Below are 27,546 nucleotides of genomic sequence, written 5' to 3' on the forward strand. Positions count from 1 at the left end.
TATCAGAAAGTTCAGACAGTACATGAAATTTTCCATCAAAGGATATTTAACTACCCAAAAATATATATACATACAAATGAGTCGAGAACTGAACGATGACAAACATGTCAACTGCTGTGCTCCAATTTCCCAGCATGAGTGATTACATTGTGTAAGATTCATCATATGTTATAGCCCAATCTAGAGATACACTTGTGTGAGATTACATTTTCTTACAGCACAAGGGAAATAAATGAATGCAAAAATTAGCACACAAGGATAAAAAAATATATATATGGGAGATCTCTTCCAGCTACAAGCCATGACTCTAAGCCTCTTTAAGGCCGTGAGGCAGGTGCCGGAGAGCCTCCAACAGAGTGTTCCTAAGCCTCCTCAGGTGAGGCTTCACGTTCTGGTTCTCCAAGTAGATCTTGCTGGTCGTGTACCAGCCTTGCTTTTGGATGGAATCGGGATCCTTTAGCACCGGGTGATTCTTGGGGTATTGATCGCTGAGCGAGCTCTCGTCCGCCTTGATGTGATAGTCCATGTATTTGAGCTGCATGTCCGAAGAAGGCTTCTTGAAGGTGTCCCTCGCCACCCAATCCAGCCCGCCCATGGGCACCACCTGGATGAGCACGGCGCCTGCCGGGAGGAACACCATGTTGGTCAGCCCGGCGCCGTGCACGCCGATCATCACGTCGGCGGAGTTCACCAGCCGCGCGAACTTGGCCAGGTCGGTCGTGTTGTCGGGCTCGGAGACGCGCACGTCGAACCCCAGGCTCATGGCCATGTCCGCCATCCCCCTCTCGTTCAGGAACGCCCTCGTCTTCCTGCGGGATATGATCAGCAGTCTGGGCTTCCGCTTTGCATCCCGCTGGTCGGCCCACGGCGCCGCCGTTGGCCTCTCCAGCCCATACGCCTTCCTCAGCATCGTCTTGAACTCCACCATGGAGTACCCCGTTGCAGTCTTGGAGGGGTCGACGCCCAGCTCCTTGTGGAAGCTCAACCCGACGATGACGCGCGGGAAGCAGCGGACGGCGTCCGGGTCGTCGTCGTCGGCGTCGATGATGTCGTAGTTGGAGAGCTGATTCAGGATCGAGATGAATTTGCTGACCCACCAAGGCTTGTTTTCGGATACCACGAACTGGACCTCGCCATGGAACTGGTAGGATGATATGAAGAGGGGAACAAGGACGTCAGTGAAGTCATGGAAGAGGTTGCCGGTGAATCCTCCGATGGAGAAGACCAGCGCCGGGACCTTGTGGTGCACGGTGCATCGCGGGGGCGGCTCATTGCTGGCCAAAGGCTTTAGAGTCCACTCCTCGATGTTCTTCATGGCTGGGCCGTCATGCTTTCTGCAATAAGGTTTGATCTTCCATTCTCGATCTGTCAAAGAAGGGTGGAGGAAGATGGTTCGGGAGCTTCCTCGCAATCTTGCATCGCCTTCCGCTCGGCAGACGTTGGATCTCTTGCTTGTTTCGGAGCATATCGGTTTGCTGATGACGGTCACAGTTTCTTCTGCAACAATTTTTGGAGGAGTTGTAACATCACCTTCGTCATCTTCATCCTCTGCACGTAACGCAACACACGAACGATGGATCAACAGAAGTTGCTGCTTGTGCCTCTCCAAATGATCGACAGAACACATGCAAATTTTGCCAAAGATCTTGTAGATTTAGAGTCCTAATCTTCGTCGCTGCTTGTGCCTCCCCAAATGACCATGTTTTCCTCGAAAACAAGCAGAGGAAAAAGGACATGCAGTCGATATTACCTGGTAGAGCGGCTTCCCAACTCTTCGCCGCAGCCGACTCTGGGACCTCAATGGATTCTATTTCTGCCAATGATCGTAGCTTTGCTGCAAGAAGAACAAACAACAGCAGGCGTTTCTTGAGAACACAAGCTCTAGATGTCGTCAAGAACAGAAAAGCTCAAACAAGAATCAGAGAGAGAGAGAGAGAGAGAGACCATATGGAGCAGAGCAATAGCGAGCCTTGATGAGAGAGAGGATGCAGAGGGAAAGAAGCATGGCGGCGACGATGAGCGCGTTGCCCGTTCTCCTTGGCTCGAGCCTGGGAGGAGCTCTGAGAGACTTCATCCTTCTCCCTCGCTTCTTCCTTCAACTCCCCAACCTACGCAGCACTCTTCTTCTGAAGTATATTAAAGGCTCAATCTTCTCGCAGACTACATTGTTGTGGCCATTCCCAGGATCGATCGACTGATTGCAAGCCACTTTCACAAACTTGCTTGATCCCTGATCTCTCTGAACCACCCTTGCAATGAACAGAAACCAAAATTATAGCTTTATCACCTCATACTGGACATTTATCGTACTGATGGACATATTGACAAGCTTTTGTCTGGTCAAACATAGCCAGATTTCCATCCTGTAGTTTACCATGATGGCTTGACTTCTCGAGTGATGTTGACTATAAAATGTTTGGAGAAGCGGCATTAGGAAGACCAAAAACATGACAGAAAAGGTTTCCTCACGACATTTCATCAGCAAAATATAATGATGACAACAGTCACAAGAAAAGCAATGATAACAAAAATTGGAATTTACAATCTTGTAACGCGAGAGAGGTGAAAAGGGAATGAATGTATCTTTTTTCTGTCCAACTTGTGAAGATATCAATAGCCACTGAGATTTTATTTTTTGGTTAGGTAGATAGATAAGATAGATTGGTGGACATTTTTTTTTAGTGCTGAAATCTGATTCAGTAAAAGGTTGTCATTTTCTACTAAAATATGCACTGCTTGCTGCAGTTTAAAGGCATGATGATCTAAGTGAGAAGCTACTTTAAGTATGTGCAACATCAATCACCTTACCCCATAAAGAGTTCCTCTCTCTCTCTCTCTCTCTACAGGAAGAACTTCTACAGAGTTGGTAAGAACAGCTCAACTCCTCTCCTTCCGCCATCTGACTGTTGTGTTGAGTGAACTCGATGTGATTTGTTCGAGAACCACGTGAAATCATTCATAGAAGCTCACATCAAGCTCGTGAATGATAGAATCTGTTCTCAGCACCATTGATCCAAATACTGGACGCAGGGCAAAGCAATTTGCACTGCTTTCGTTCATCTGCAAGCCAACTCGATCGCTGAGAAAAGAATGGACAGTCGAACAAGATTGCCGACGAGCCGTTAACATCACTGGATGATAACAACATGACACCACATCACTTTTCATGCCTACCAACGAGTACCGCTGCAAGAAACTATATACATCAGATTCTTCACCGGAAAAATCCAAGTAAATCTTTGTTTTCCCTTCTTTTTCTTTTGGACACAGGAAAGCAGAATACTTCAAATTTTCATGACGCATCAAACTGGGCAGCTACATAGATTCCTGATTCTTCTCTTTTCTTTTCTCTGACATAACTTTCTCAGGCAATCGATGCCGAAGCATTTCCCAGATCTGCATGTATGATGAGATTGGAGACCCTAATGGCTATCAATTTCTTCTTTTGGACCTGTGGGGCCTTTACACACAACCTATTACTTGGCATATAAAGTGGAGATGCATTAGAACTGGTAGGTCATCAACTTCCGAAATCTAAAGAGTCTATTCCAGCAACACTGTGATTTGGCAGTGAAAAGAGAAGAACATCAAGTCCTTTGCATCCATCTCCTTAGATTATTGCAGCTTTTATCATTCTTAGTTAGGACAGATTCATGGAGATAGTCACTTTGATTTCTACCTAACACAATTAGCAGACCCACCATTGACGACTTACAGGGTTACCTCAAAGCTATCATGCAAAGGTCGGAGACGTTCAACAAACATATCCCACCTTCAGAATAAGAACATACTACAGCTGAATCTATATGATACCTATAGGAGAGGACAAGAAAGTGCAGCCTAAACATGATGATAGGGACGTATAGACTTTGAACATCCATCGAGACAATCATCTTACAGAGTCATTTCATTCAAACAAAGTTTTCTTACAGGTAGTTCTTGATCTAACTCCTCAAGCAAAGTAAGATAGGCAACCAAGCTGTGTAGAGTTGGTCTTGCAAGTTCATAGGAGATGCCCTAACTTTGATATCTAAGAGGAACGAATAAATTGGTTCCGACTGTAGATGTTTCATCCAACACTCCATAAGTCTATTCTATGACCAACCGAAGGGTAATAAGTGTACCAAATACTTTATGATCTGGACATCTGTTAATACAAATGGAGTAGAATATGAATTGGACGGTGGAACAAATATACCTACAATAGGGATAATGAGTGCAGTGACAGATACTTCTATCAAGCCAACTTGAACCAGCAAGTTAACAAAGTACAAACACCGGTGCCCGGTTTCTTGGTTAGTGATGTAAACAAGAGAACATTGCTTATGATCCTGAAAAAACCAGTAACAATTAAAACGACTGATAGTTGAGATGTCACAAGTGAGAACACCGATTTCATTTTTCAAATATGAACTTATCTCACAGTTTAATTGAATAAATAAGAGTCAAAGTCATTGAGAAAAACAGCTACTAACAGTACAGGAGGAATTGAAACCAAAAACATAATTGCCACAAAAAAAAAAACAGAACATAAAGGAATTTCCTCTACCTGCCAGACTGGTTTCCAGTCTAGGCATCAATTACGCCATTTACAAATGTGAGGCATATTTACATGGCACAATAAATGGTAGAAGAAAAATCTGAAAGGCGATCATAACCTTTTTTTCATCACTACTCGATGAATATGCGATGACCAAACAAGTAGGAAGACAACGAGGGCCATACCCACAGTCGTCCAGAATGTAATCAACCACGGGGGCATTGGATGGGGAAAGAGACCTGGTTTGAGGAATTACTAATCAGTCTGTGATAGCAGAAATTAACTTTGCAAGCAGCACATTGGAAGTATAAACCATAAAAACCAAAATATTAGGCACCCACCATGTCCAAATTTGACACACATCAGAAGCTCCACTATGCAAATCGCTAGTGAAATCCAACAGAATGCTCCAACCTTCTTCACAGGCTTTCTGAAACCATTGATCATGTTAGTCATCCTTCTAGTTCTAGGTGCAACAGTTGCTTGTGATCATCGCATTTTGGAAAGTGAAAATACATCAAAAATTAGATACCATTTTGTGTTTTAATAAATTAAGAACTAGTGGTACATGCTAACGATTAACTTGAGATGAACAGGAATTTTGCACATTTACTAAAGAATACTTTTTTTTATGGTAGAACCAAGTATACCTGTCTTGCAAGTAGGTATTGTACTCACGGATAGTTGGTATAGCAATTAACCACCACAGAACCAATCTATAAACAATCAAGGGGTTTCTAGGTGGAATCCAAAGACAAAACTTGAGAAAGAAGGTATTGAGCTCCACGGTCATAAAAACAACACAGAGGCACAGCACTTGAATGAACCTCCATGGTCCAAGCAAAGGATGCCATTCATCTTTGTCCCATCGTGCGGGTGTAAATTGCCCCAATGTTCTTTTGACCTTGAAAAACAAATAACATGTATATAGATGAAAAAAATGAATACATCTTTGAGATAACAAAGCAATTATTGTGGCAGGGAAGCAACTAAGACATGCATTAAAAAATATGAATATTCCCATCTAGTCTATAAATTCCATCAGTTTGTACAAGTTCAAAAGCAAGAAATTAACTAGACTCTATAAGAGAATGCAATAGAAGCCAACTAGTCTATAGCAGGGATGGGGGTTGCGATGATTAAATAATCATGTACAGCAATCTTTCTCAAAATTTGGATACACATGAAACTAAAGAATAGTAAGAATTAAGAAACCAGAATAAGAATTTACAATCTCTTGTAGTGAACAGAGATCAAAAGATAGCAAAGTCCCCATTGGATCATAGATAGACATGGATTCTCATAACAAAGTACAAACCGTAAGGCAGGCAGTTTGCTAATTGGCTTAATCACAAGCTTAACCATTAGATCCAAATCAGGCTCAACTTCTTCGAACATGGTTACATCCGGAGGCTGGATCAAGCTCAAGTAGGATAAAATGCCTTGGGGAGGAATGTCTAATGTAAGATGCTGCGAGCTAGATTGAGCATCTTGCTGAATCATTTTTTAAGTAAACAGGGCCCTTAATCCAGCCTGCTTGAAACCCCTACATGACCAATTTTGACATTCATCTCAATCTAAGCAAATCCTTTGGTATTTGTCATTTAGCACTTCTATTCAAGTTGGTTCTTCTATGCATGAAATGATTTCTGTTGAAGATATCCAAACATCCATAAAATAGTTCTGCCTCAACTTCAGCTGAACTGGTGAAGCTTCCAGATTTGCACAAATGCAATCTCAACAATCTAATTGCAAATATTCAATTTCTGGTCAAAATTTGAAGTATTCTTTTTTGTACAAATTTGGCTATATTAGATATTATCTACTTTTCTGGATAAAAACAAGTTATTATATGTAGATGCCAAATTGAAAAGAATGATAGAAATTAGAAAGTATACCCTGCAGCAAATCCTACACTTATTCTGGCAAGCTCTTATTTAAAAATTTGGTTTGTCATTCACTGGGTAAACATAGGCATGATAGGCTTGAGATATTTGCACCAAGGATCCGTCATCACTGAAAGGGCACCTGACATGACAGTCATTAATCTGCACCATTCATGACCAGCACATGATCATGACACAAGCACCAACGAATGACAACTTGTGTCATGGCATGTGCACAATGGCAATTTAATCATAAATCAATCAAGTGCCTGTAGTTTATAGATGACAAGCAGCTTGACAAAACATATCTATTGGTGGTGCAGCAAGATCAATTTTGTGTGAGGCTGACCACAATTTGAACTTATCAAGGAGCAACATGACGGTGAGATGCTGAACATTTATGCACTGGTAGCTCTTCAAGCTCAATGAAGTCATCTGCAATCCAAATGTCACATGTTCCAAAGACCTCCCAAATAGTCATGATACCATTCTATAACCAGCCAATACCAGATCATCATGCAGTTTTTTCTAGCATTACATATGAAATTGAAAAGAATATAAATAATTAATAGAGGTCAATAGACCTCTGTGCAATCTTTTCTGACATTTACTAGTATATTGATTCTGCAAAATGGTGAGGCTAATTTTACTTGTTTGTGAAACCATATCAAGAAATTCATGGTAAAACTTTTATTTGATTCTTAAGAGAGAAGCATATGTTCCCCAACTTAAGCAACAAGAGAAATAAAGAATCATTTAGGGTATGTATGTTCAATATATCGTGTAACTCTTTATGATCTGCCTCCTGTCTTCATTCTACAAAGGTCACAAGAGAGGTAATAGTAATATATCAAGTATCATAGCATTAGCAGAAATGCTGCAAACAAATTCATTAATTGAACTCTGAAACCTGAAAAAAAAAAGATTCTTATCCTAATCTACTGTCATAAAAGAATAACACAACCATTATATTCATAATACTCTTATCGACAGGTAATTAATCATGTTCCCAAGAACAAAGGAAAGATAAATATCAGGTCCAACCTGCAACATAATCATAAAGGCAGACTCGAATATTCATAAAAGCTGAAGAATACTTGTAATAGTACATACTTTACCAATGATATTTGGCTGGCGACTTATGCCAACCCATTCATAGGTTTTCCCATCAAAGTACCTAACAGTACGCATTCCTGCACAAATACCTGAACCATGAACCAAAATATCATCATAATGTCAGCCAAATCTTTTGTTTCCTCTTTTTGGTTGAGTAAAATTTCATACATCATGTATAAAAAGAACCTCATATGTTAAAAAGAAATATAAATAAAAAAATACAGAATCTAACTTATGAATTTCATGGGTGAATAGTCAAATCCTGATACTTCAGAAAAGTCTCCTTTTACAAATTAGTTACATCGTTATGATAATTCGACAAGCTGTCACTACATAAACCATCAAGTAAATGTCATCATGAGAAACAAAAGATAACAATTCCAAAATTCCAAATTAATCTCTTAATTTCTGTCTCAATAGTGCACGAGTGCAACTTCATTATGTCCCAAGAACAGTAATAAAGCCATTTAGGAACGAGTTTCCTCATAATACAGATACAATCAACAGAAATAAGAAAGTGGCAAGTGCCCAATAGTGCTCTGTTATATAGACAAATTTATATAAGTGAGTCATTTTAGAAGCACAAGCAAAAGGTGGAAGCAAAATCCTGGAATTTTTGCTAGTCCAACAATGAATATTCTAGCTGTTGAGGAAGCTTCTACCATCAACCTAACAATATTATGAAGTAGAACACAAACCAGATACACTGAGCAAACTTCTTTTTAGCCTATTAAACTTGCCAGGATAGAAATTACAGAAAAGGCTCATTGACATGTCCCAAAATTCAAATATATACAATTCTTTTAAGAAGAAGATAAACCCACAAGGTTGAAGCCCAGAAGCCCACAAGGTTGAAGCAATGATGACATCCTATCATGGAATTAAGAAACCAACCAAATAACAAAATAATGTGGATGCATAAATCAGAGACTAGAATCATACCCCAGTTTTCGTAAATGAAGTATAAGCTGTGAACATAGTTATAGCCTTATAGATATTGAATGAAACCTTATGCCACAAAAGAGTTGGATGAGGCTCACAAAAAAAATTCTGTTCTGTTTAGCTGGGCTAGTTCAAACTTGGGAAATTCAAAACTTGATAAGCATTGTTTGCATTCAGCAACAATATAAAAGCAAATGGGGCCTCACCAAACCAATTGCAGATTAAGATGTCCAAAATAATACTGTCCCACCAACACTCGTTGAAATTCGGCAACATATGACGAAAAGTAAGCTGTGATTGTTGGATGGAAAACTTTCAAAATGCTGGATTCTTAAAGGGAAAAAAGTCATAATCTATATTAGTAATCGCTGCTCAATGTGAACACAGACCTCCATTAATTCAAAGCCAACTGACAACACCCACAAAAGGGGCTGGTTACGTATCATTATCGCCTTCCCCCACCATCCAAAAATATGAGCAAGAACAAACTCATCAAATAATGTCTCCTGGAAATAACATAAGAAACAATTAGTAATTGCAACACTACAAAATATGTTTTGCTTGAAAACATTAAGAAATATAGAATAAAAAAAATTAGGTTGAAGAATGAAGAAATCATACATAAACATTGATAAACCTGCTTTTTGGATTATCAGGGACATAAATACGACAATCAGCTCCATATGACCTTTCAGGTAGTTCTGTACAATATAAACAGAATTCTGATTTTTTTTATTTACAAAAAATAATATTTTTATAACACAAATTAAAAGGTTCCTGATCAATGCTTACCAACTCCTAGATCAGGGTGGAGATATTTCATAAACTGCCGAGCATCATCACGATTCTGGGGAGTGGGGCAAAGACACCAGAGAAATGATTACAGAATTTAGAGATGGAAGTGATCACAAAACTTAGGTTGTGTATATTTAGATTTGAGTGTAGACGCTTCTCAGAACACAACAAGAAGTACAAAAGGTAAAATACCAATCAAACAGAAGCACCAGAACCTTCTAAAATGTTTTTTTTTTAAAGGTTACAAGACCAACCAAAAGTCAAGTACCTATTACATGGTCCACCATGACACACACTAAGAGGAAAAAGACAGAACAGATTAGCTGATATTGCACAAATTTAAAAATGTGACTAAAACTTCATCTGATTCTAGATCCAATACCAAGTACCAGAGCAAAGCAAAAGGAAAACGATTCAAAAAAATTAATAATAGAAAGAAGATTCACAAATGATAATGTTCTTAGTGATTTATACCTGGAAAAGCAAAAAAGTGAGGGCAACAAGGTACACCACAGCCATTCCATGAACCAAGCGCCAAATGGCAGGATGCGGCCTTATAAGGACCCTGAAAAACATATATGCTGTGAACAAGGTATAAATTACCATGCCATCTTATACGAATGCAGCAACAGCTTTAAAATAAAAGTCTAAAGACAAGTGACAGCTTTTTGCTAGCAAACTAGATTGTACATCTTGAAGGAGACAGAACTTCCCACCACTTATATGATTCGACATAAAAAGAAAAAGAAAAAAAAAACATTTGCTATGTTTAAATTTCCTTGTGCAAGTACCACAAGATCCTCCATATGCTATCAAATCATTCTGCATCCTTGTGATGATACCAGATACTTTATAACTTAAAATGTTGAATATTGGCAGTAAAGTACAAGATAGAAACAATTTTATTTCTGATGCCTATATAGAGGAACAGTTGCTTAGGAAACATCACTAAGATTTCATTGATTGTGGTAGTATAGGTAAATTTCATGACTTTCATGTCTAATATGCTTATGAAGGGCATATGAACCATGTTTCATTCCACAAATAAATTGAGAACATGAAAATTAATGAAGAGATAACAAATTTAAATCCTCGGATCGAGCAAAGGAAGTCATAACTTACGTTGAAGGTGCTTGCAGCAAGGAATAGGCTAGGAACACTGCAATCATTGCCCAAACACCCCTGAAAAACAAAGACAGATCAATGATAACAAGTCTGATATAATAAAAGCAAATTGAAACATACAAACTACCGAGAGCAAAAATGATGCAGAGAGAACCATTCATCAGTAAATAACTTATAGAACATAGCTTGGACATTAAGCTCATAATCAAAATGCAAACAAAGAAAATAACTTTTCATAAGTCTTTTCTTTTTTTTTTTTTGCAATTTCAAAAGTCTTTTCAGTAATGTAATAAACACACCTCTTTACTGATGAAACAATGTCTTTTGATGCTGTGCTTTCAGGATCAAGTGCTCCACTTGCCCAACTGTAAAAAAAGATGGTTATGTAAACCTGCCAATCTGTAATAAAACCATAAAACATTAACAAGCATATGCATTATAGGACTGTCAGGTTTCTGATGTAGTGTCTTAGTGTTTTCTGAACAAAACACTTCTGGTTGAATCAGTGACTCAATCTTGACTTTTGCTTCACACTACAACTTGCTAATGAGATTTTCTGTTGTTCTTAAAATGGCTTATTAGTAATTTACCAAGGCCTCATCACCATATCTTTATGTAAGGTTACCTTAAAGTTTGTGGAAGACTATGAAATAAGTAGTTAACGATGCAATTCCACAGTGACCATTCTTCTAGATATCTTAAACCATTCTTTCCCTTGTTGATCACTTATCCTCCCTTTTTTTTCAACACAATATTTCAAGTAGTTACTGCTAAATCAAATATGAGTTCAGATATGCTTATGCTATATCAGTGTCTTCTCTAATTGACAATTTAGAAAAGAAAGGAGAACGATATATATATACATACATACATACATACATATACATATACATATATATATACATACATACATATATATATATACATACATATATATTTACATACATACATATACGTACATATATACATACATACACACACACACACACACACACACACACACATATACATATACATATACATATAAATTATACATATATATATACATATATACATACATACATATATACATACATACATATATATATATATATATATATATATATATATATATATAGACACTGACATACACACACACACAAACTATCAAACTAGAAAGAGCCATAACTCACACTAATATACATGTCCCGATGAGGAGTAAAGATATTGTGCGTGGCTTGTATGCCCAAGCTGTCCATGGATCAAGCTCGCCAAAATCACTTTTAGATTTCGCATCAATATCTCCTTGAGCCATGTGGTTCCTTCTTGTTATCTTTACTAGGCCATTGGCCTCCATAAGCATCAGCCAAGCTGCTCCCTGGCGTCATTAGTCGATGAATGAGAGACATAATACTCGTATATGAAGAACTCTAAAAAATGAGCAGACATCGTTCCTGAGAAACAACATAAAATTCAATCATGTAGGTTCCAAAACCAATCCAACATAAGATTCATTGGAATAATCAGTTCTACGGCCATGAACTGTCAGAAAGAACCACCTCTTGAAAAAACCAAGTCTGTCTTCTATGACTTAAAACGACCGGTGCTGAAGATATCTAATACGCAGATTGCTGCAAATCACAAATAAAAGCACATGACTCTAAAAAGATCGCCTGCGAAACAGATTATATCAGCAGAAATACAAATGGCTACATTATTATAAGCGGCGGTTTTAGTTTTAAATCTCACGAATTCGGAAATAGTACTTAGAGTGGTAACGATTAAAATTAAAAGAGAAATTGGAAAAGACAATCTTTCCAACCAAAACCTTTACACCTTCGGATATGCGAAGGACGGATTCCACTAAAGAAAACAAGAAACAATTTTTGCGAATTCATAAGCCTTAATCACAATCCAAAATCCAAACTTGAGAGCATCTAAGCGACCCGTTCAAAGGAAACGCCATAGCGGCTTCTGCTAAATCTACACCAGTGATCATTTTCCTTGGGTAATATTCTCGAAACCAAGCACCAAAATAAAGATGAATGATAAAGTTGTCTTCGGAGGAACATAATCTTATGGTTGAGTATCTGATAAAGCGAATAGAACGCAACAAAGGCAAGAGACCATACCCTTTTCATTTTCGAACAGAACGATATTTTCCAAATTATGGAGGCAAAACACCGAGAAATGGGTAGAACTACCCCAAAAATAGAAGGCTTAACCAAGAGATTCCAATCAAGAACGCAGAGTACCTTACACAGAGAAGATTGTACTCTTCCTTCAGCGTTTCTTTCTTTTTCTCCGGTAATGTAACCGGAATGCGGAGAACGAAAACAAGGCAATGGACTGAAAGCGTCACAGGAAAACTGGAAGAGAAACACGAGAAAGGCGGTTCCTTTATTTCCCGTTTCTTGACGGACACTCACGTAGGCAGTGGCCGACAAGCCCGCCCCCGCCGTACGATCAGAGGACGACGAGATCCGGGCCGCCAAAAGCAGCCCGAATCGATCAAGCCGCAAGCTTCTTAGTTCTTTTCTCCTCAGTCCTCCCGACTCGATCGCGAGAGGCGAAAACAGGGTTTGAGAGAAGAACGATTTATAAAGGAACGAGTGAGTGAGAGAGACGGAAGAAAGAGATTCCGTAGGTGGTCAAAAAGGTTCTTCGATCTACGGGAAGAGCAGTGTTTTATGTGCAATACTGCCCTTTTAGTCTACCATATTTACATAAGAGGCCACTGTGTATTATTATATATATTTTTATAAATAAAAAATATAAATATATATGAGGCTTAATTAGATTACTACTTCACACATTAGGTTGGATGTAATGATACATAAAAATCAAACTCCTTAACATTAATAATAATACAATTAATTAGAAAAGCGCTTCCTTCGGGTAGAGAAATGGAAAGAATGGCAACACAGTTCTTATACTCGATTAACATGAAATCATAATGAAATAAGAGAAGATTATTCCACTCAGCTTATCCGAGAAGCGAAGCCAGCCAGCTAAAACAAAGTTCCTCCCTCAGGTGAAGAGTAGCCAAACAGGGAAGTCGGTGAACTGAGACCATTCAGGAAGGAAATCAATGGCAACAGCTTGGAGGGGGGAGACGACGCGGAGATAAGGACACACTAAAGAGGCCAATAGAAGGGCGTAGGCCGTAGGACTGTCCCATGTATCTTTCCACTCTCGCTGACAACAGTGATCCCTCTGAGAGATTTCCACTGTCCTCATAATAGCCTCCTCGTCTTCAGAGTACTGTTCCTACACACGCGCGCACACACCCGCAGCGTCCATTCAAATCAGCACTTTCCTTCTCCGAATGCCCATACGTACGTGTGCGAAAGGTTGGGGAATGAAGTTAAATGATGCTCTGATGACAAAAGTACGGTGCATCAGAAGCTAATGAGTAGCAGCTATCTGGTTTTTAAGAGACGCGATAAGGACGCGGCCACTTTCTTTTGATCCACAAAGTCAATCCATAGGCTTTCTTCTCTCCTTCAATCCTGTGCTACATCCGCACGTACGGTCATCCAGCAGCAGTTGGATGAACGAATGTAACCCGATGTCATGAGGTGTTGCAGCATGTCTCAAACTTGCATTAGCATTTGCGTTTCGGTCTGATACAGATAGCGAGAGGACCGACCATTAGATCTCACAGCCAGCGATAGGATCTGCTGCTTGCTTTGTTCAACAAAGATGAACCATATGAAGGTGAGGAGTCATGGATATGTATGTTCCGAGAAATTGTAAGCAATTCATTCATGTCTTTCTCCTAGCGAGTTCGCATCCAAGAAGACACCAAAATATATGGTCATTTAAAGATCCTTGAACCTACCGACCGGAGTAAACTAATGCCTGCACCAATCTCAACCGGTGTGGAAGACCACATTTGCTCCCACAAGGTCTCCCCACTTACTGTAGCGGAATAGTATATCCGCAAGCTGACTTGATGTCCCACAAACGATTCCTATTATTAGAACAAGGAAAATGAATGCATGGAGATGTGTGCAGAACTGTCTGCACGAATACTTGCCCGTGCCTTACTGTAGTAAAATCTACAACTGTGGTCATCCCGAGTCCAAAAACTTGAACGAAGCAAAGAACAGTGACGACGGTAGATTTAAGTTCGAGGGTGAATGAAATATAAGGGTTTCTGTGAAACTTTCAGCGGAGGGTATCTCAGCAATGGTTTATCCCTTTTCACGCTTGACGGCGCCAAACTCGGCCGCACGCAGAAACGCATGATTCACAGAGCCCAAGCTCAGCTCCCCGTTGCCATTGACGCGTCCAAGAAAAGGGTTTTGAACGGAGGAGAAAGAGAAGAGCTGGCACGCATCCATCTGCAATAGGATGCGTTTCACTAGCAGGTGGAATGAGAGAGAGAGAGAGACTTTGTATCATCGGCTGAAATGGTTTGGTTGATTCAATATACTACTTCTCTTTCATCATCTTTTTATATTTGAGTTTTAATTTTTATTTTGAAGATGAAATGATCGAATATGTTATTATAAAAAGTAGCAAGTCAATCATTCTAAATTGCTCATCAATATCTGTAGTGATTTCATCATGAATGATGGCGATCACAACTTGGTATATATTTTACCATCCTCCTCCATCAATCGACGCCTGCTCTTTGTTTTAATACTAATGCACTCGTCTTTCTGGACTTCAATCATCTAACCCATTATGATCATCATCATTCAAGCTCAGCTATCATCGATGTCAAATGTATCATCACAAGGCATATTCGACCTTTCTCGACATGGGAAACCACACAAAGGTGTCATCGTCGCTGATAATAACTCTCAGCATTTCCCAACCACTATGAGACGTTTCCCCGAGGCCCGACGACAGCATCATAAGGATGGTAAAAGAAGTCAGAGAAAGAAGGACGTCCGTGTGGTCCTGCGGCCACCTCAGATCCCGTCCTTGCCTCCCTTGTTATTAGCCAAAAAATGGCAAAAGAAGTGTGGGGACATGGCGGCGTGGGCCTCGCTCGGAGCACCATAAAAGGAAAAGAAAACATCCAAAAATCTTCAAAATGCTACAAGCACACAGTGATATTACTGCTACGTAAACGCAAGCTAACAGCAGCCGAGATTTAAATCCCCCCCTCGCTCTCGTCCTTCATCTTTATATTTTGCTCTAGTCAGGAAGGAGACGACAGAATGGCCAAAAGGTGGTCTCATATGCTTGCCAGCCCGACTCTATAAGCTACAGGACAAAAGGTCCCACGAGAGGCGACAAAGGGTGACATCTCCTACACATATCGGTAGTACTTGGTGCTGCCTTGGGCTGTCAGACCTAACCCTTGAACCCAAAGATAACGACACCTATTGGGACCCAACATTGATACTTGTGGTACAATTATTTTGATCATCCTGGTCTAGGTTAAGCGGGAGAAACCTTGAGATCCCACCCAAATGTGCATGTTTTCTTTTGTCTACAGTTTTCTCATGGATAATTTACTGACACAGTAACAAGAAAAAAAAAGAAAGAAGAAGAAGAAGGAGAATGGAGCCTATTGTTGACCATTGACTGCAGCGAGACAGTAGTAGTGGTGTTACGAGTCTGAAAGCGCTGCAGAGCTCGAAAAGAGTGTTTGCACATCTGATGACTGCGATGGTGACGGACGCTAATATTTAGTAAGCGAAGGGAATCTGTGATGGTGGGAGGGAAGGGGGCGCGGGGTTGCAGTACATGGCAAGGAATAAGTGTCCAGCACAACAGTCCGATCGCGATCGGACGGTGCTCGGTTGTCGGATGTTGACAAGCACAGCCTGGAAGACAGCTGTCCGACATCCGCAGGGGGGCCCATCAGCTACAGGTTGTGCCCTGGCCCACCGCATCATAATTGACCGGTCAAAGGTCTTCCCTTCCACCTGATCATGTCACGGTGAGGGTAACAGTAGATCGCAGGACAGCATCACCAGAACAACAGGAGATCGCAGGACAGCATCATTAGAACCGTCGTTCCGGTGAACGCCCACCGAGTGATAAACGGAAGAGCCGCAAGACGAGAACCTGTTTGTATTTCTGAAAACAAAGCATGAAGCTCTGCTGCTGCTGCTGAGGGTGGGAGATGCGAGAAAAGAACATGATTTGTATCGGATTGCCTCGCCATGGATAGATAAGCAGCACATGCAGTCTCATATTTAGCTTCAATATAGATATACGTGTGCATTATAAATATTTGCACAAAAATCGAGGCACAGGTGGCGTGGATTATGATATACTTCTTATCTTCCACTCCAGAATAGCCAGAAAAAGGTTAGACTGCAATTATATGAATCAAAAGTGATCATATGTAAAAAATGTAATTTTAAGAATAATGTAGTTAATAGTAGCGGCAGTAATAGATAGAGAACAAATAAAACAAAGATTCTTACAGGAGATTAGGCCAATCATAGGCCCATTTGTTGCCAGTCCAGTGGCCCAGACAATACGTCTCCACTTCTATTATATTCTAAAGAAGCTCGTCATTCTTTTCCTTGGACAACTCGTTCTCTGTATGGAACGAAACGAAAAAAGAGAAAGTGGAAAGAAAGAAATAATCGAAGGACAAGAGACAATAATAGTACACATGATGCAAGCAATAAAATTGATGTGAAAGATGAGTGGTACATCGTACCTTCAATTAACCAACAGTAACAATAAGCAAACCTGGCGCATGTACAACATGTCAATAAAAATAAAAAGAGTGACACCAGTCTGATGGGAGTGATCAGATAATATCGAGAGTGCTGAGATGCTTAACAAAGAAATCAGCTAAAAGAACCCTAAGCAAATAATTGAAATGCATTAAGTCCTTAGTTCCTTGCCACTTCCATGATGGCGACATATCCCATAATGAGCAGCAACCCACCAAAGGATGTTTTAGACAGGAAAATTGAAGCTACACTTTGAATCTCAACTTTTTTTATCCAAACGCTTCACCCCTACTACCTAGACAGTGTCTTTGCCATGATTATCTTCCTTTGTGAACCTCCCACCACAATTGACACTTTGGGAGCTCAACTGTGGGATTCCAACATTTACAATGCCCGAAATAACCTGCCTGCCTGGTACTCTGGGTAGCTGTCGAGGACTAACTGCTGCTGGGATCATTGGTAAATTATGCTGCTCAAGCGGGCCTAATCGCTGGAGCTGTTGATGCTGCAAATTCTGTAGCAGACTTTGCTGAAGATCCACATGCAGCTGATACTGTGGATCACAGGTATTGTTGCACAAGTCCATTAATGGACTGTTAAAATGTAGCAGATACGTGTCTCTACTTTGGAATGGATACACGTTGCTTCTACCCAGAGCATGATCCAGGTTTAATGTCATCCCAGATCCATTACTCGTACGTCCCATACCTAGACCAACATCCATCCCTGGACCTACTGCCAATCTGGTCTTTGCTAGATCAACTGCCTGAGTTATTTGACTGGTGCCTCTGTTTAAGAAATGTTGACAAGGATTTTTGGAACCAGAAATTTGCCCAAGTTCTTCCCCGCACATGACATCATCTTCAGTTCCACCACCGGCCACTTTGCTTTGCAAGATTCTCTGAGGCTGCTGTGGACCTTGCTGCAAGCCATTAAGTGATAGAAAGGCAGCACTATTTACATTACCCGATGTGTCTTCATAAAGTGTCGTGGATCTCCAACCATTAGGAATGTGCTGATGCATGAAACCTAAATTGGTAAGAGCTTCTAACTGTTGTTGCCTGGCCACAGCGAAAGACGATGTCAATCTCGATGGAAGTAGAATCTTTTTATGTGAAAAATGATGCAGATGAGTAGTGCAGATGCTCTTATCTAATGTTGTAACTCTCCTCAATGGATGATCCATATTAGAAGTTCCATAAGGGAGCAACGGAACACCAGAAAAACCATTATGTTGAGAACTACTGAAAGAAGAATCAGAGGTGGTAGATGAAGAATGCTCCAGCCGATCATTCATAAGTTCATATCCGTCATGTTCCATCTGAACAAGCAAGAGGTACACTGTGAGGTTCATCATCATCAAGTAGGCTTTTTCCTAACATTACGGGAAAAATAACCCAAAAACAACAAGACACCATGGACAGTTTGGGAGACCTCAAGGAAACATCCTAGTGGTTAAGCAGTAGTGTTCACATTCAAGAGATTAAGAGTTCGAGTATGCATGTTAAATAATAATTGGACACAAGGATTGTGCTAATAAAAACATGGACAATTTGATAATTTTCTATGAACAATTGTAAATCAGACTGTCCATGAATTTAAAAGATTAATATGTAATACACTAATATAAAGAAAAGACCATCATGAACAAATGGTTTGGAAAACTGCAATAGGAATTTAGGAGTATTATACTAATTAGATGTCTTTATCTACCACAAAAGTTTCTACATTATGCTACTAAGAAAAAGTTAACAACAGAACGAACACTGATTCACACTTTTCCTGCATATGACATATTGACATGCCAATACAGAAACTCAAAGCTCTATAGCTCTTGATTCCAGAAGTAGTTGTGCAAGCTTCATAGAAAGGCAAAAAATGCAAGCAAGAAAGGGAGACTTACCAATGAAGTGAACTGAGCAGCAAACAAATCTGCAAGATGCTGTAAAGCAGGTCATCAAATGGGTGAAAACAACTATATTTTGAAAATGTTGGTCAATAATAACTTTAGTTGATCGAGACTTACAAGTGTCGGAAGTAAAGCAATATGGAAGCGCTTCTCATCAGTTATGTAGACAATTTCAGCTCCTACCTTGTGACCACAAGGCTCATCAAATTCAGTCAAGACAAGCTTTCTCCAAGACTCAGAAGCCGACAAGGGTAAGCTACTTCCTGAGGAGAAGAAACTTCAAGCAAATGAGCTTAAAAAAGAAAACCAGATAACAGAAACAGATTACGTACCTCCAAAGAAAAATAGAACACGCCTATATGTTAGTATGCGGGTTTTGCAAACATTTCTACTTCCATCAATTTCTTCACTATCTTCAGGCATCAAGATCCCAACTGGTGGTAAGAGGGAACATGATGATGCTTTTGTCATAATGTAACTGTCAACTTTGTTCTTCTTGCAGCCAAGTCCATACCTAAAGAGCATTAAATAATAGCATGATTTACCTGGGAAGAAATAAAAAAACATTTTCCTGCATGATTTACTAGCTATATGGACAGACATTGGCAAGAGGACGAGCCTCAGCATCATGGTTAAGTTGTTTCCTTGTGACTAGTTGACTAGGATTCAAGTTACCAAAACAGCCTCCCTGCTTCCAAGGGTAAGGTTATGCACATTAAACCTCCTCAAACACCCCATCAGTGGGAGCCTTGTGCAAAGGTTGTCCTTTTCAAGCAAGAAATGTCCTTTTCATGTTCAGTCATTGGCTGGCTAACAGATACAATGATTGTTGAGAAAAAAAATCATCTTTAATAAGAAGGTTTTGACTTGAGGAGGACCTTCGTGTTACAATTTGAATCTTGGAAAAGCTTTCAAGAAGTCATCGACTGGCTAACAGATATAATGATTGTTGAGGGAAAAAAAATCATCTTTAATAAGAAGGTTTTGACTTGGGTAGGACCTTTGTGTTATAATTTGAATCTTGGAGAACTTCTCAAGAATGGTCGTATCATCATTAGCTTCTGATGGAGCTGGTGCAGGTATGATCTCAGCTAAGGAACCATTTGATATGTCCTGAACTCGTGTAGCATTAACACTTGTGTCAAAGTTAATTCCCATTGTGCCCTCAGCAAAAGCTGAGGTAAGAGCTTTGGGCTTTTTCTTGAGTATCATCTTACTCACTTGTACTAAAGTACTGTTGGACACAGATGTCATGGAAGCAGTTCCAACTGAAGCCACAGGATCTACTGCAGTATCTTCCTTCTGTAACTTAGTTGCAGCAACTTCCTGACATGTCCTGGAAGTTCCCAATGACAGTATCTGGTTTTCACCCAACTGAGACACTGGAAATTGGTCTGAACTTTCAGCTGAAACCTGATAACCTTGAGTCGATTTTCTTTTCCGAGAAAAATCCCCATTCTTTGGGTGTTTCACAAAGGATGGACCATCTTTATCACACTGCAGACGAAATGGCAGAGACCTCTGAACTGATAACTGCTGCTTTAAAATCTTACTTCTGGCATCCACTAGATTATCCTTCTTACCCTTCACCAAATCTGACCTACATAAAACTTTTTCTTCAGTAGGCTCTTCTTTGACCATATCTTTTGCTGCTTCTTTGTATAGCTGAGAGGTCATTTGAACCTCAACCTCTGGAATTATTTTCATTGAAGTCTCACTTATCAACGGACAACTATGTCGATCACAAGTTACAACAAGCTGGCTAATCTGAACTTCCTGTTGCTTCTTTGACAACTTGACTCTCCTCTGTTCTTGGATTCCAGGCAGCACATTTTTTTCTGCTTGTGAAATATCCGAGACTGGTGTTCCTTGTTTTGGCTTTTTTACAGCAGTATTCTGAGTAACTTCTTCTTGGAACTGGCTCCTTTTTCCAAGAGTAGCACAATATTCAGTATGAAGTAGAGAGTTTTTTGAATTGTGATCAGGTGGTAATAGAAAACTTGGTATTGCTGCAGCATTATTTGGAACGGGGAGAGAGCAACCTGCATCTGAGATACTAAATGGTTGTGAAGCCATTTGCAAAGTGTGAAGTATACTGTGGTTCCAATCAGTAGCTTGCTGTATGAATGGCATGCTTCTTAAAATGGTATTCCGAGCATAACATAATCCTCCATGTTCAAGGGAACCACTTGTTTGTGTCTTCAAGTTGTCAATAATCCTGCTGCTTGCCATTTCCATAGGGACAGACTTGAGGCCAACTTCAGGCTCATCATGCTGCTTTCTTGTCAATCTCCTCCCCATTATGCTTAAATCAAGCTACATAATCCTCAGAGCTGGTCATGCAACTTGGAACCATATCATAACCCAAGAGTGCAATTTAAACCATCATAACTATTACCTTCTTCGAAGATGGCGTCCTGCACAATCTGTCCAAAGATGGCTTTGGGCACAAATAAAGCAGCGGTTGCAAGGACTTGATGATCCCAGATTCAACTTGCTGAAAATAACTCAAGAAAGGAAAACAACAACATCAAGCTTGAAGTGATAACAAGCATTGGTATAACATACTAGCTGAGCACACAAACCAATAGATCATCATAAGTCCAAGAATCATCTGAGATTGATTGCAAGTCTTTGACCACACTTTCATTACCCATTCGTAAGCAGACTTTCTGAACTTTAGGAAACTCATCATGAGAGGAATCACATCCACCAAGCCCCAATTTAGACAAAGAGGTGCGAAAGTCCCACACCTACCAGAATAGATATTCATTTTGGTTATCATATATCAAACAAAATAAAAACATATGCAGAGACAACTATGGTCAAAGTCCAAATAAGAAAATTCTAGTACCACAAAATAACAACATAGCATTAACCCTAAAAGGCATGGATGCAAAAGAGATGCACAACTCTATCTACTCGCACAGAGGAAATAAAATCTTCTACTATATCACCACCAACAGCATGAGTGAAGACATGTGCATTTGAACTTGAACCCTAATGCTAGATGCAAAAGAAAATGACTCCATCTCATAGGCTGCGGAATTCACCATTTTTTCTTTCTTTATGGGCACTTAAAGTAATCATCACCTTCAATATCTTTCTTCACCACAGCTTAGACATAAAGTAAACTCACAAATGGCCAGTGTCATGGTAATGACTCGAATGCATGATTGCATGTGGGTAAAAACTTATGGCTTATTAGATATTAACAAATAATCAAGGACTACGACACGCGTGGTCTAGGCAACTCCAAATGTATCATACCATGGCAAGATGTGGTTGAACTAGAACATGACGGTATGTAGCATATAGGGCATCAGTAGATGTTTGGTAGAGGTGTACCCTATCACTGGGTTATCTTTTTTTTAACTAAAATTATAAAAAAAAAATATATATGATATATAATTTTAAAAAATTAAAAATATTGTTCATTATTACCAACCTGCACATCATATTATTTCATATAACTGCATGTCACTGGTTATGGCCAAATCCCAAACAGCACAGAAAAGGAAGTGGGAGGAAACTCACAAAAAAGTAGCAATGAAAGGAATAGGATTTTGACTAGAAGAACACCATTTAAAAAGTAATGGTGTTAGAAATATGTTGAAATCATGTAAAAATAAATTTAGAAGCTTTAGAAGCCAACTTCTGCAACAATCCAAAGCCTTTGGATTTAAAAATCCTCTTATTCTTGCATTTGCTTTATAGTATTTTGCAAAATAAGTTAGGATAAACATGTCAAGTGCCAAGCATGCGATGCCATATACCAGCCATCGGTTTTGTGTTCCACATTATGCTGTTCATGGTGCATGAGACATACACAAGGAAACTGCAGCCATATGAGAGAATATTGATCCAAGGTCTAGCATGTATTCCAGTATCTTGTCAAGATAGTACATGCCAATGAAATTTGAAATGCCATCAGTAAAGTTACCATAAACATGGCAAAAGAGAATTCCCTTGTGAACTTACAAGATGTCAAACATAAACTTCTGAATATCAGTCATCATGAGTACATCACAAGAAAATAAAGGAAGCAAATAATGATGAACTAATATGATAATGATCTAGCAGTACTTCACCTCACAAAAAAGAGTTCCATTGTAGTACTTGCAAGGTATGTCATCCAACATATCTCCAGGCAACCAGCCACACTCAATTGCCTGCATAGAGAGAAATCAGAATCTTAGAATCAGACACATGGCACAAAAGTAATAAATCAGAAAAAGCTCCATTCTTGCACTCTAAATTAGATAAACATAAAACAGAAAGTCAATTTTCCAAAATTGATTCAGGCCTGGGCAGGAGAAATCCAACACAAAAAGAAAGGTCAGTTTCTCCCCCTCCATCCTTGTATCCAAACAAACACTAGAATTGACACCAGTGTAGCTCCAGTTCTCAAGTATGCAAATGAAAGGAAATGACTTAATAATAGTAAAAGCACATCAAAACCTAACCAAGTACTCAAATTAACTAATGAAAAAAAAATTTTGTGCAACTTCTTTGATATATAATTAAATACATGGCTGGGTTTGACCACCCTCAGTGTCATCACCTCAGTTTGTTCTCATCTTGCACACTGAACTGAAGCTGAACTTTATCGTATAGTCCGGAATAGGGTTGAATGTAGCAACATAGATGCTCCAGTGGTGTCCACATCTGTGACACACACATGACACTTTTGACCTAACCCCAGTCACCCTCTACAAGGTGAATTGATTTTTAAATATTCTTCTGACCATGTCTTAGCATATTGATTATGTCAGAAAGAAGCTCACATAAAGCATAAAGAGAAGTGACATATTTGAGGACTCAACAGAAATGAGTATAAGACAATGACTAGATAAGCAAGTACAAATCAGAATTCAAGTAACAATATCCAAATCATTTGCCACTATTAATTATAGCATACTTACAGAAAACAATATCTTAGATGTCCTATCATAAGGGTGCAGCAACTTGGGAACATCTTCAAGCAAAGGCAGCAGCATACCCTAAAATTTGTAGTAAATTCATCAACATAACATAATAAGACAACACTAAATGGTCAGAAACCTGATAAAAAATTGATTGTAATAACTCACATATCAACTAAATGTAGAAGCGACAAACCTCAGTAGGTTTTCCGATAAAGAAACCATCAGGGTGTAAGTTAATGGAGAAGGATGGTTCACACTCTGCCATTAGAAGAACATTTAGAGAAGACATTTATGTTGACGCATAATAATTACAACATGATGGCCATTGCAATCACCTATTCCAAGGGAATTGTTTTCCTTCCTGGTTGTAAAAAAAGAAAAACAACCAAGTCCATCATCTAACCCCAGCAAAGAAGCCTACAGGAATAAGTTCAAAAACAAACATCCTTAACAAACTTCAACCCAAAAGATCAAATGGCACAATATCCAGTTGGTATATTACATAAGCAATAAGAACAAATTTCAATCAAAAAATAGGAAATTATGAACTGAAGGTCTGAACTAAGAAACATCACAAACCTATATGAGTAGACATCAATGCAGTATGTAAAAACCCATCATTATTCATTAGTAAAAGGTTGTATCAAATATAAAGGAGACAACTACCGAAGGTGGCTTGAAATACTTCAACATAAAGCAGATAACTAGTCAAGATTGCCTGAACCTGAAGCACCTTAATTTATCCAATTGAATAATAATTGCAGAGAAAATATATGGGTTTTTTTCCATAGTTTGGATTTGGAAGGGAAGGAAAAGAAAATAAAACCTTATGATAATATTCACTGGCATGCAAGAAACTAGAATAGTTACTTCACCTGTCAATGACAAATAAAACGAGTTATGTCGATTAAGTTAGGTTTTTATTTTCCAGAAGCAAAAAAGCATCTACTGTAGCACATGCAACAAGTTTAGGCTTGTTGGGCAATCATCTTAACATTTGTCATTGATATTACGGATCAAGCATATATCAGCAAGCTTAACAGTTAACACAACCAATATATTCACTCAGACAATGGCTCATGATGGTAGACTGCATGGTCCATCATACTGGCTTCTAAACCTGGTTTTTTCGACAAATGGACCAAAGCCTTAAAATGATGAATGCATAGACATATACATAGTCACAGACTCACAATATATACCACTTTCTTTCTCTTCATTTTTCTCTATTATTTCTTATCTTCCTTTTTCTCCTTCCTTTTCCCACTTTACATTCCAATCAGGGAAAGTCCACCTCCCTATCTACTAAAACTAGTTAGGGACTCTCTCAACTTCCGTCTGGTGTTAGTCATAGGTTATTCTCTCCTTCCTGTAATAATTCAAAAAATGATTGGTGTATATATCCTCTGGGGGTTCCAGTTGGTGGAGCTACCCTCGGATGGGTTTTCAATGTTCTTGGGAGGCTACTTTGCTCGTGTGGTTGCAAGTGATCAGATGTTTTTTATCAGTTTCTTTACTCCTGGTAGCCTGATGCCTGAATGTCTTTATTCAAACCCTCGCACAAGCAGATATCATTCTTTCTCATCCTTTTTGCATCACCTAAATCCAATCGTCATTCCTTCTCTTTTAAATTGCACCCTTTATTTTCTTGGAAGTTATACAGTCATATTTAACTCAAGGTATCAAAGGAGAAAAGAAATTAGCGATGGTGCATTTATTATCATGTTTAAAGAAGTGAATGCAAAGATGCACAACCAACATGGATGAAACAAATAAAAGGTGAGCCAATATTGTGGTTGTAATAAGCCAAATCATCATGGAAAGAACATAGAATTGGCAACTGTTGCAGAGTATAGAAATAAAAACAGTCGGCCAATTGAAACTAGACAATACAATCCTGAAGGCAAAATGATCACAGCCCATTCATTTGAAAAGCGGTAAAGCGTACAAAACCTTGTCAGTCTAAAACTGGGTAAGGAACAGGTAAATAGAAGAAATGAATCACTACAGTTGAAAGGTATCGTTTATCCATGCTCCAGCCACCAGAATCTTAATGTAGGCGGTGAATAACATAATTGTAAAACCCTAAAATGGCATGCCCTGAAATCATCCATCACCAAATGCAACTAGGTGCGTAATGAGTCAAGAGTAGACATTAGAGTAATATGTTATCATGATACAACCTACTTTTCTGCCATGAGTTGCCGTTGAACTGATACTTGCTTGCTTCACATTTATGCTTGGGAGAACATAGTTGCTTGTGTTTTGCGTAAATATTATATTTGTAAAGAAAGATAAACTTCATTGGACTTGAGAGAGTGATAAACTGCTCCCATGTTGCTTCACTAGAAGGGTCAGTATAACAGTAGTATATCCGTGTAATGAGGGCGACAATGTATATCGCTTATTTTTGTCGCACAGTTCACCAAAGCTGAATCTGAATGCACATGGCACCGCCTCGGGTTAAGCTGAAAACCCATCCTTAAATTCGATCATATTAAGCGAACAAGAAAAGAAGGAAAATAACAGCCGAGATAACAATTAAAAAACATACTATAAGATAAACGAAGTTATAGTGGGGGATTTGGATTGGGCAATAACCATTTCAACACGGAACCCTTAAAGGAATCGTGCAAATCGAAACCTATAAATAAAGGGTAAAACAGAACAATGGCGAAGCAAGAAACCCCGGAGAAAACCCATTAACCACAAAGAAAGCATCGCCAAGCTCCAATCCAACTCGGAATACAACAGATGCGAACGCGTAACTAAGGGAATAAAGCCACATAACCTCCCAAATAATCAAACTCCAAACCCTTAGCATTCACAAGAATCCAACACGCAAACCCTAAATCGCGGCCACGACCCCAAAATCGGACAAGCGACGAAGGCCGAATGCGCCCAACTGCTAAAAAGATCGGGCTGGAACAGAAACCACGGGGAGAACACAAACCCCAAAGCTGGTAAGACTAAAGGTTCACCTTAGGATCATCGCTGCGTGGTGGATCCGCGGGGCCATCGACAGGGAGGAGGGCGCTCTCCACATCGCCGTCGGCCGCGTCGGCAGGGTCCGGAGGGGGAGCCCGTGGGCGGTAGCGGGAGCCGACGCGGGCGACCTTGAAGGAAACGCCCATAAAGGCGTCAGCAGGGTATTGAAGGTGGTGCGGCGACGGAGGAGGCGTTAGGATTCAAATGGGAGAGGGAGACGAAAGGGGGGAGAGAAAGGCGGAGGAGGGCTTCGGGTGTCGGAGTACATGCAAAAGCGACTTTGTATCGTGGAAAGGTGTCGAGCGAGACGTGGGGAAGAGGGGTTGGTTCGTTTTATAGATGCAGTAGCTGGGGGTTATGCTCACCGGGTAGTGAGCCTGAGCGAGCTGCTGTTGTTGCGCGTGTGTGTACGTGTCTACATTCTGAAACAAGGAAACGCGAAGAGGCTCCATTTGGCAAAATTGCAATATTACCAATAATAATAATAATAACAACAAGAATAATAATAAATATAATAACTACAAGCATACATGTCGGAAATTATTTTTTAAAGAAAAAATAATGAATAATTTATAAAAAATCTCAATAATGAGGTTTTATCGGATGATATCATCTTTGGTTTTTACCTTTATGTGTCTTTTTTTATATTATCATCTATAAAACTAAAAAAATATATCCA

At 39.4% G+C, this 27,546-nt stretch overlaps 3 protein-coding genes across 9 annotated transcripts; all 3 read right to left on the reverse strand.

The window, feature by feature from the left end:
• Positions 1 to 225: 225 nt before the first annotated feature.
• LOC103968742 (alpha-1,3-arabinosyltransferase XAT3) lies at positions 226 to 2,575 on the reverse strand. Its single transcript, XM_009382047.3, has 3 exons — positions 1,945 to 2,575; positions 1,751 to 1,834; positions 226 to 1,548 (listed from the first exon to the last, which is right to left on the reverse strand). Exons 1-3 carry the CDS (start codon positions 2,072 to 2,074, stop codon positions 308 to 310), a joined length of 1,455 nt encoding a protein of 484 aa, XP_009380322.2. The 5' UTR covers positions 2,075 to 2,575; the 3' UTR covers positions 226 to 307.
• A 1,804-nt stretch (positions 2,576 to 4,379) lies between these two features.
• On the reverse strand, positions 4,380 to 13,619 carry LOC135625103 (CDP-diacylglycerol--serine O-phosphatidyltransferase 1-like). 3 transcript variants are annotated; one of them, XM_065129442.1, is made up of 13 exons: positions 12,516 to 13,619; positions 11,577 to 11,761; positions 10,704 to 10,769; positions 10,402 to 10,461; positions 9,754 to 9,844; positions 9,277 to 9,331; positions 9,106 to 9,206; positions 8,874 to 8,990; positions 8,691 to 8,775; positions 7,540 to 7,619; positions 5,191 to 5,444; positions 4,882 to 4,970; positions 4,380 to 4,779 (listed from the first exon to the last, which is right to left on the reverse strand). In XM_065129442.1, exons 1-13 carry the CDS (start codon positions 12,522 to 12,524, stop codon positions 4,652 to 4,654), a joined length of 1,320 nt encoding a protein of 439 aa, XP_064985514.1. In that variant the 5' UTR covers positions 12,525 to 13,619; the 3' UTR covers positions 4,380 to 4,651. The 3 variants fall into 3 exon arrangements, with proteins under 3 accessions (XP_064985514.1, XP_064985513.1, XP_064985515.1); XM_065129441.1 differs by having other exon boundaries at positions 7,540 to 7,631; positions 12,516 to 13,604; XM_065129443.1 differs by having other exon boundaries at positions 7,540 to 7,631; positions 9,106 to 9,185; positions 12,516 to 13,598.
• A 3,374-nt stretch (positions 13,620 to 16,993) lies between these two features.
• On the reverse strand, positions 16,994 to 27,152 carry LOC135625917 (protein PHYTOCHROME-DEPENDENT LATE-FLOWERING-like). Of its 5 annotated transcripts, none has more exons than XM_065131060.1 (12): positions 26,861 to 27,152; positions 24,215 to 24,296; positions 24,073 to 24,137; positions 23,877 to 23,954; positions 23,043 to 23,123; positions 21,537 to 21,704; positions 21,350 to 21,448; positions 19,952 to 21,267; positions 19,284 to 19,465; positions 19,069 to 19,214; positions 18,946 to 18,984; positions 16,994 to 18,363 (listed from the first exon to the last, which is right to left on the reverse strand). In XM_065131060.1, the coding sequence occupies exons 1-12, from the start codon at positions 27,011 to 27,013 to the stop codon at positions 17,338 to 17,340; spliced, it is 3,435 nt and encodes a 1,144-aa protein (XP_064987132.1). In that variant the 5' UTR covers positions 27,014 to 27,152; the 3' UTR covers positions 16,994 to 17,337. The 5 variants fall into 5 exon arrangements, with proteins under 5 accessions (XP_064987132.1, XP_064987133.1, XP_064987135.1 ...); XM_065131061.1 differs by having other exon boundaries at positions 24,215 to 24,240; positions 26,861 to 27,094; XM_065131063.1 differs by having other exon boundaries at positions 24,045 to 24,137; positions 24,215 to 24,240; positions 26,861 to 26,883.
• Between the last annotated feature and the right edge of the window lie 394 nt (positions 27,153 to 27,546).

Source organism: Musa acuminata, chromosome BXJ2-10, assembly GCF_036884655.1.
Source record: "Musa acuminata AAA Group cultivar baxijiao chromosome BXJ2-10, Cavendish_Baxijiao_AAA, whole genome shotgun sequence".
Classification (NCBI taxonomy): domain Eukaryota; kingdom Viridiplantae; phylum Streptophyta; class Magnoliopsida; order Zingiberales; family Musaceae; genus Musa; species Musa acuminata.

Excerpts from the sequence above, each read along its gene's own strand:
- LOC135625103 (XM_065129441.1), bottom strand. Across the intron at positions 9,845-10,401 it reads TTGCTGCAAGCACCTTCAAC|GGTCCTTATAAGGCCGCATC; the intron begins GTAAGTTATGAC and ends TATGTTTTTCAG. Across the intron at positions 8,991-9,105 it reads GCAGGTTTATCAATGTTTAT|GAGACATTATTTGATGAGTT; the intron begins GTATGATTTCTT and ends TGTTATTTCCAG.
- LOC103968742 (XM_009382047.3), bottom strand. The coding sequence starts at position 2,074 with ATGAAGTCTCTCAGAGCTCCTCCCAGGCTCGAGCCAAGGAGAACGGGC. Across the intron at positions 1,835-1,944 it reads CTATTGCTCTGCTCCATATG|CAAAGCTACGATCATTGGCA; the intron begins GTCTCTCTCTCT and ends TTCTTCTTGCAG. Across the intron at positions 1,549-1,750 it reads TTGGGAAGCCGCTCTACCAG|AGGATGAAGATGACGAAGGT; the intron begins GTAATATCGACT and ends CGTTACGTGCAG.
- LOC135625917 (XM_065131060.1), bottom strand. The coding sequence starts at position 27,013 with ATGGGCGTTTCCTTCAAGGTCGCCCGCGTCGGCTCCCGCTACCGCCCA. Across the intron at positions 18,985-19,068 it reads TTGCTTTACTTCCGACACTT|CATCTTGCAGATTTGTTTGC; the intron begins GTAAGTCTCGAT and ends CCTGCTTTACAG. Across the intron at positions 18,364-18,945 it reads CTGCTCAGTTCACTTCATTG|ATGGAACATGACGGATATGA; the intron begins GTAAGTCTCCCT and ends TTGCTTGTTCAG.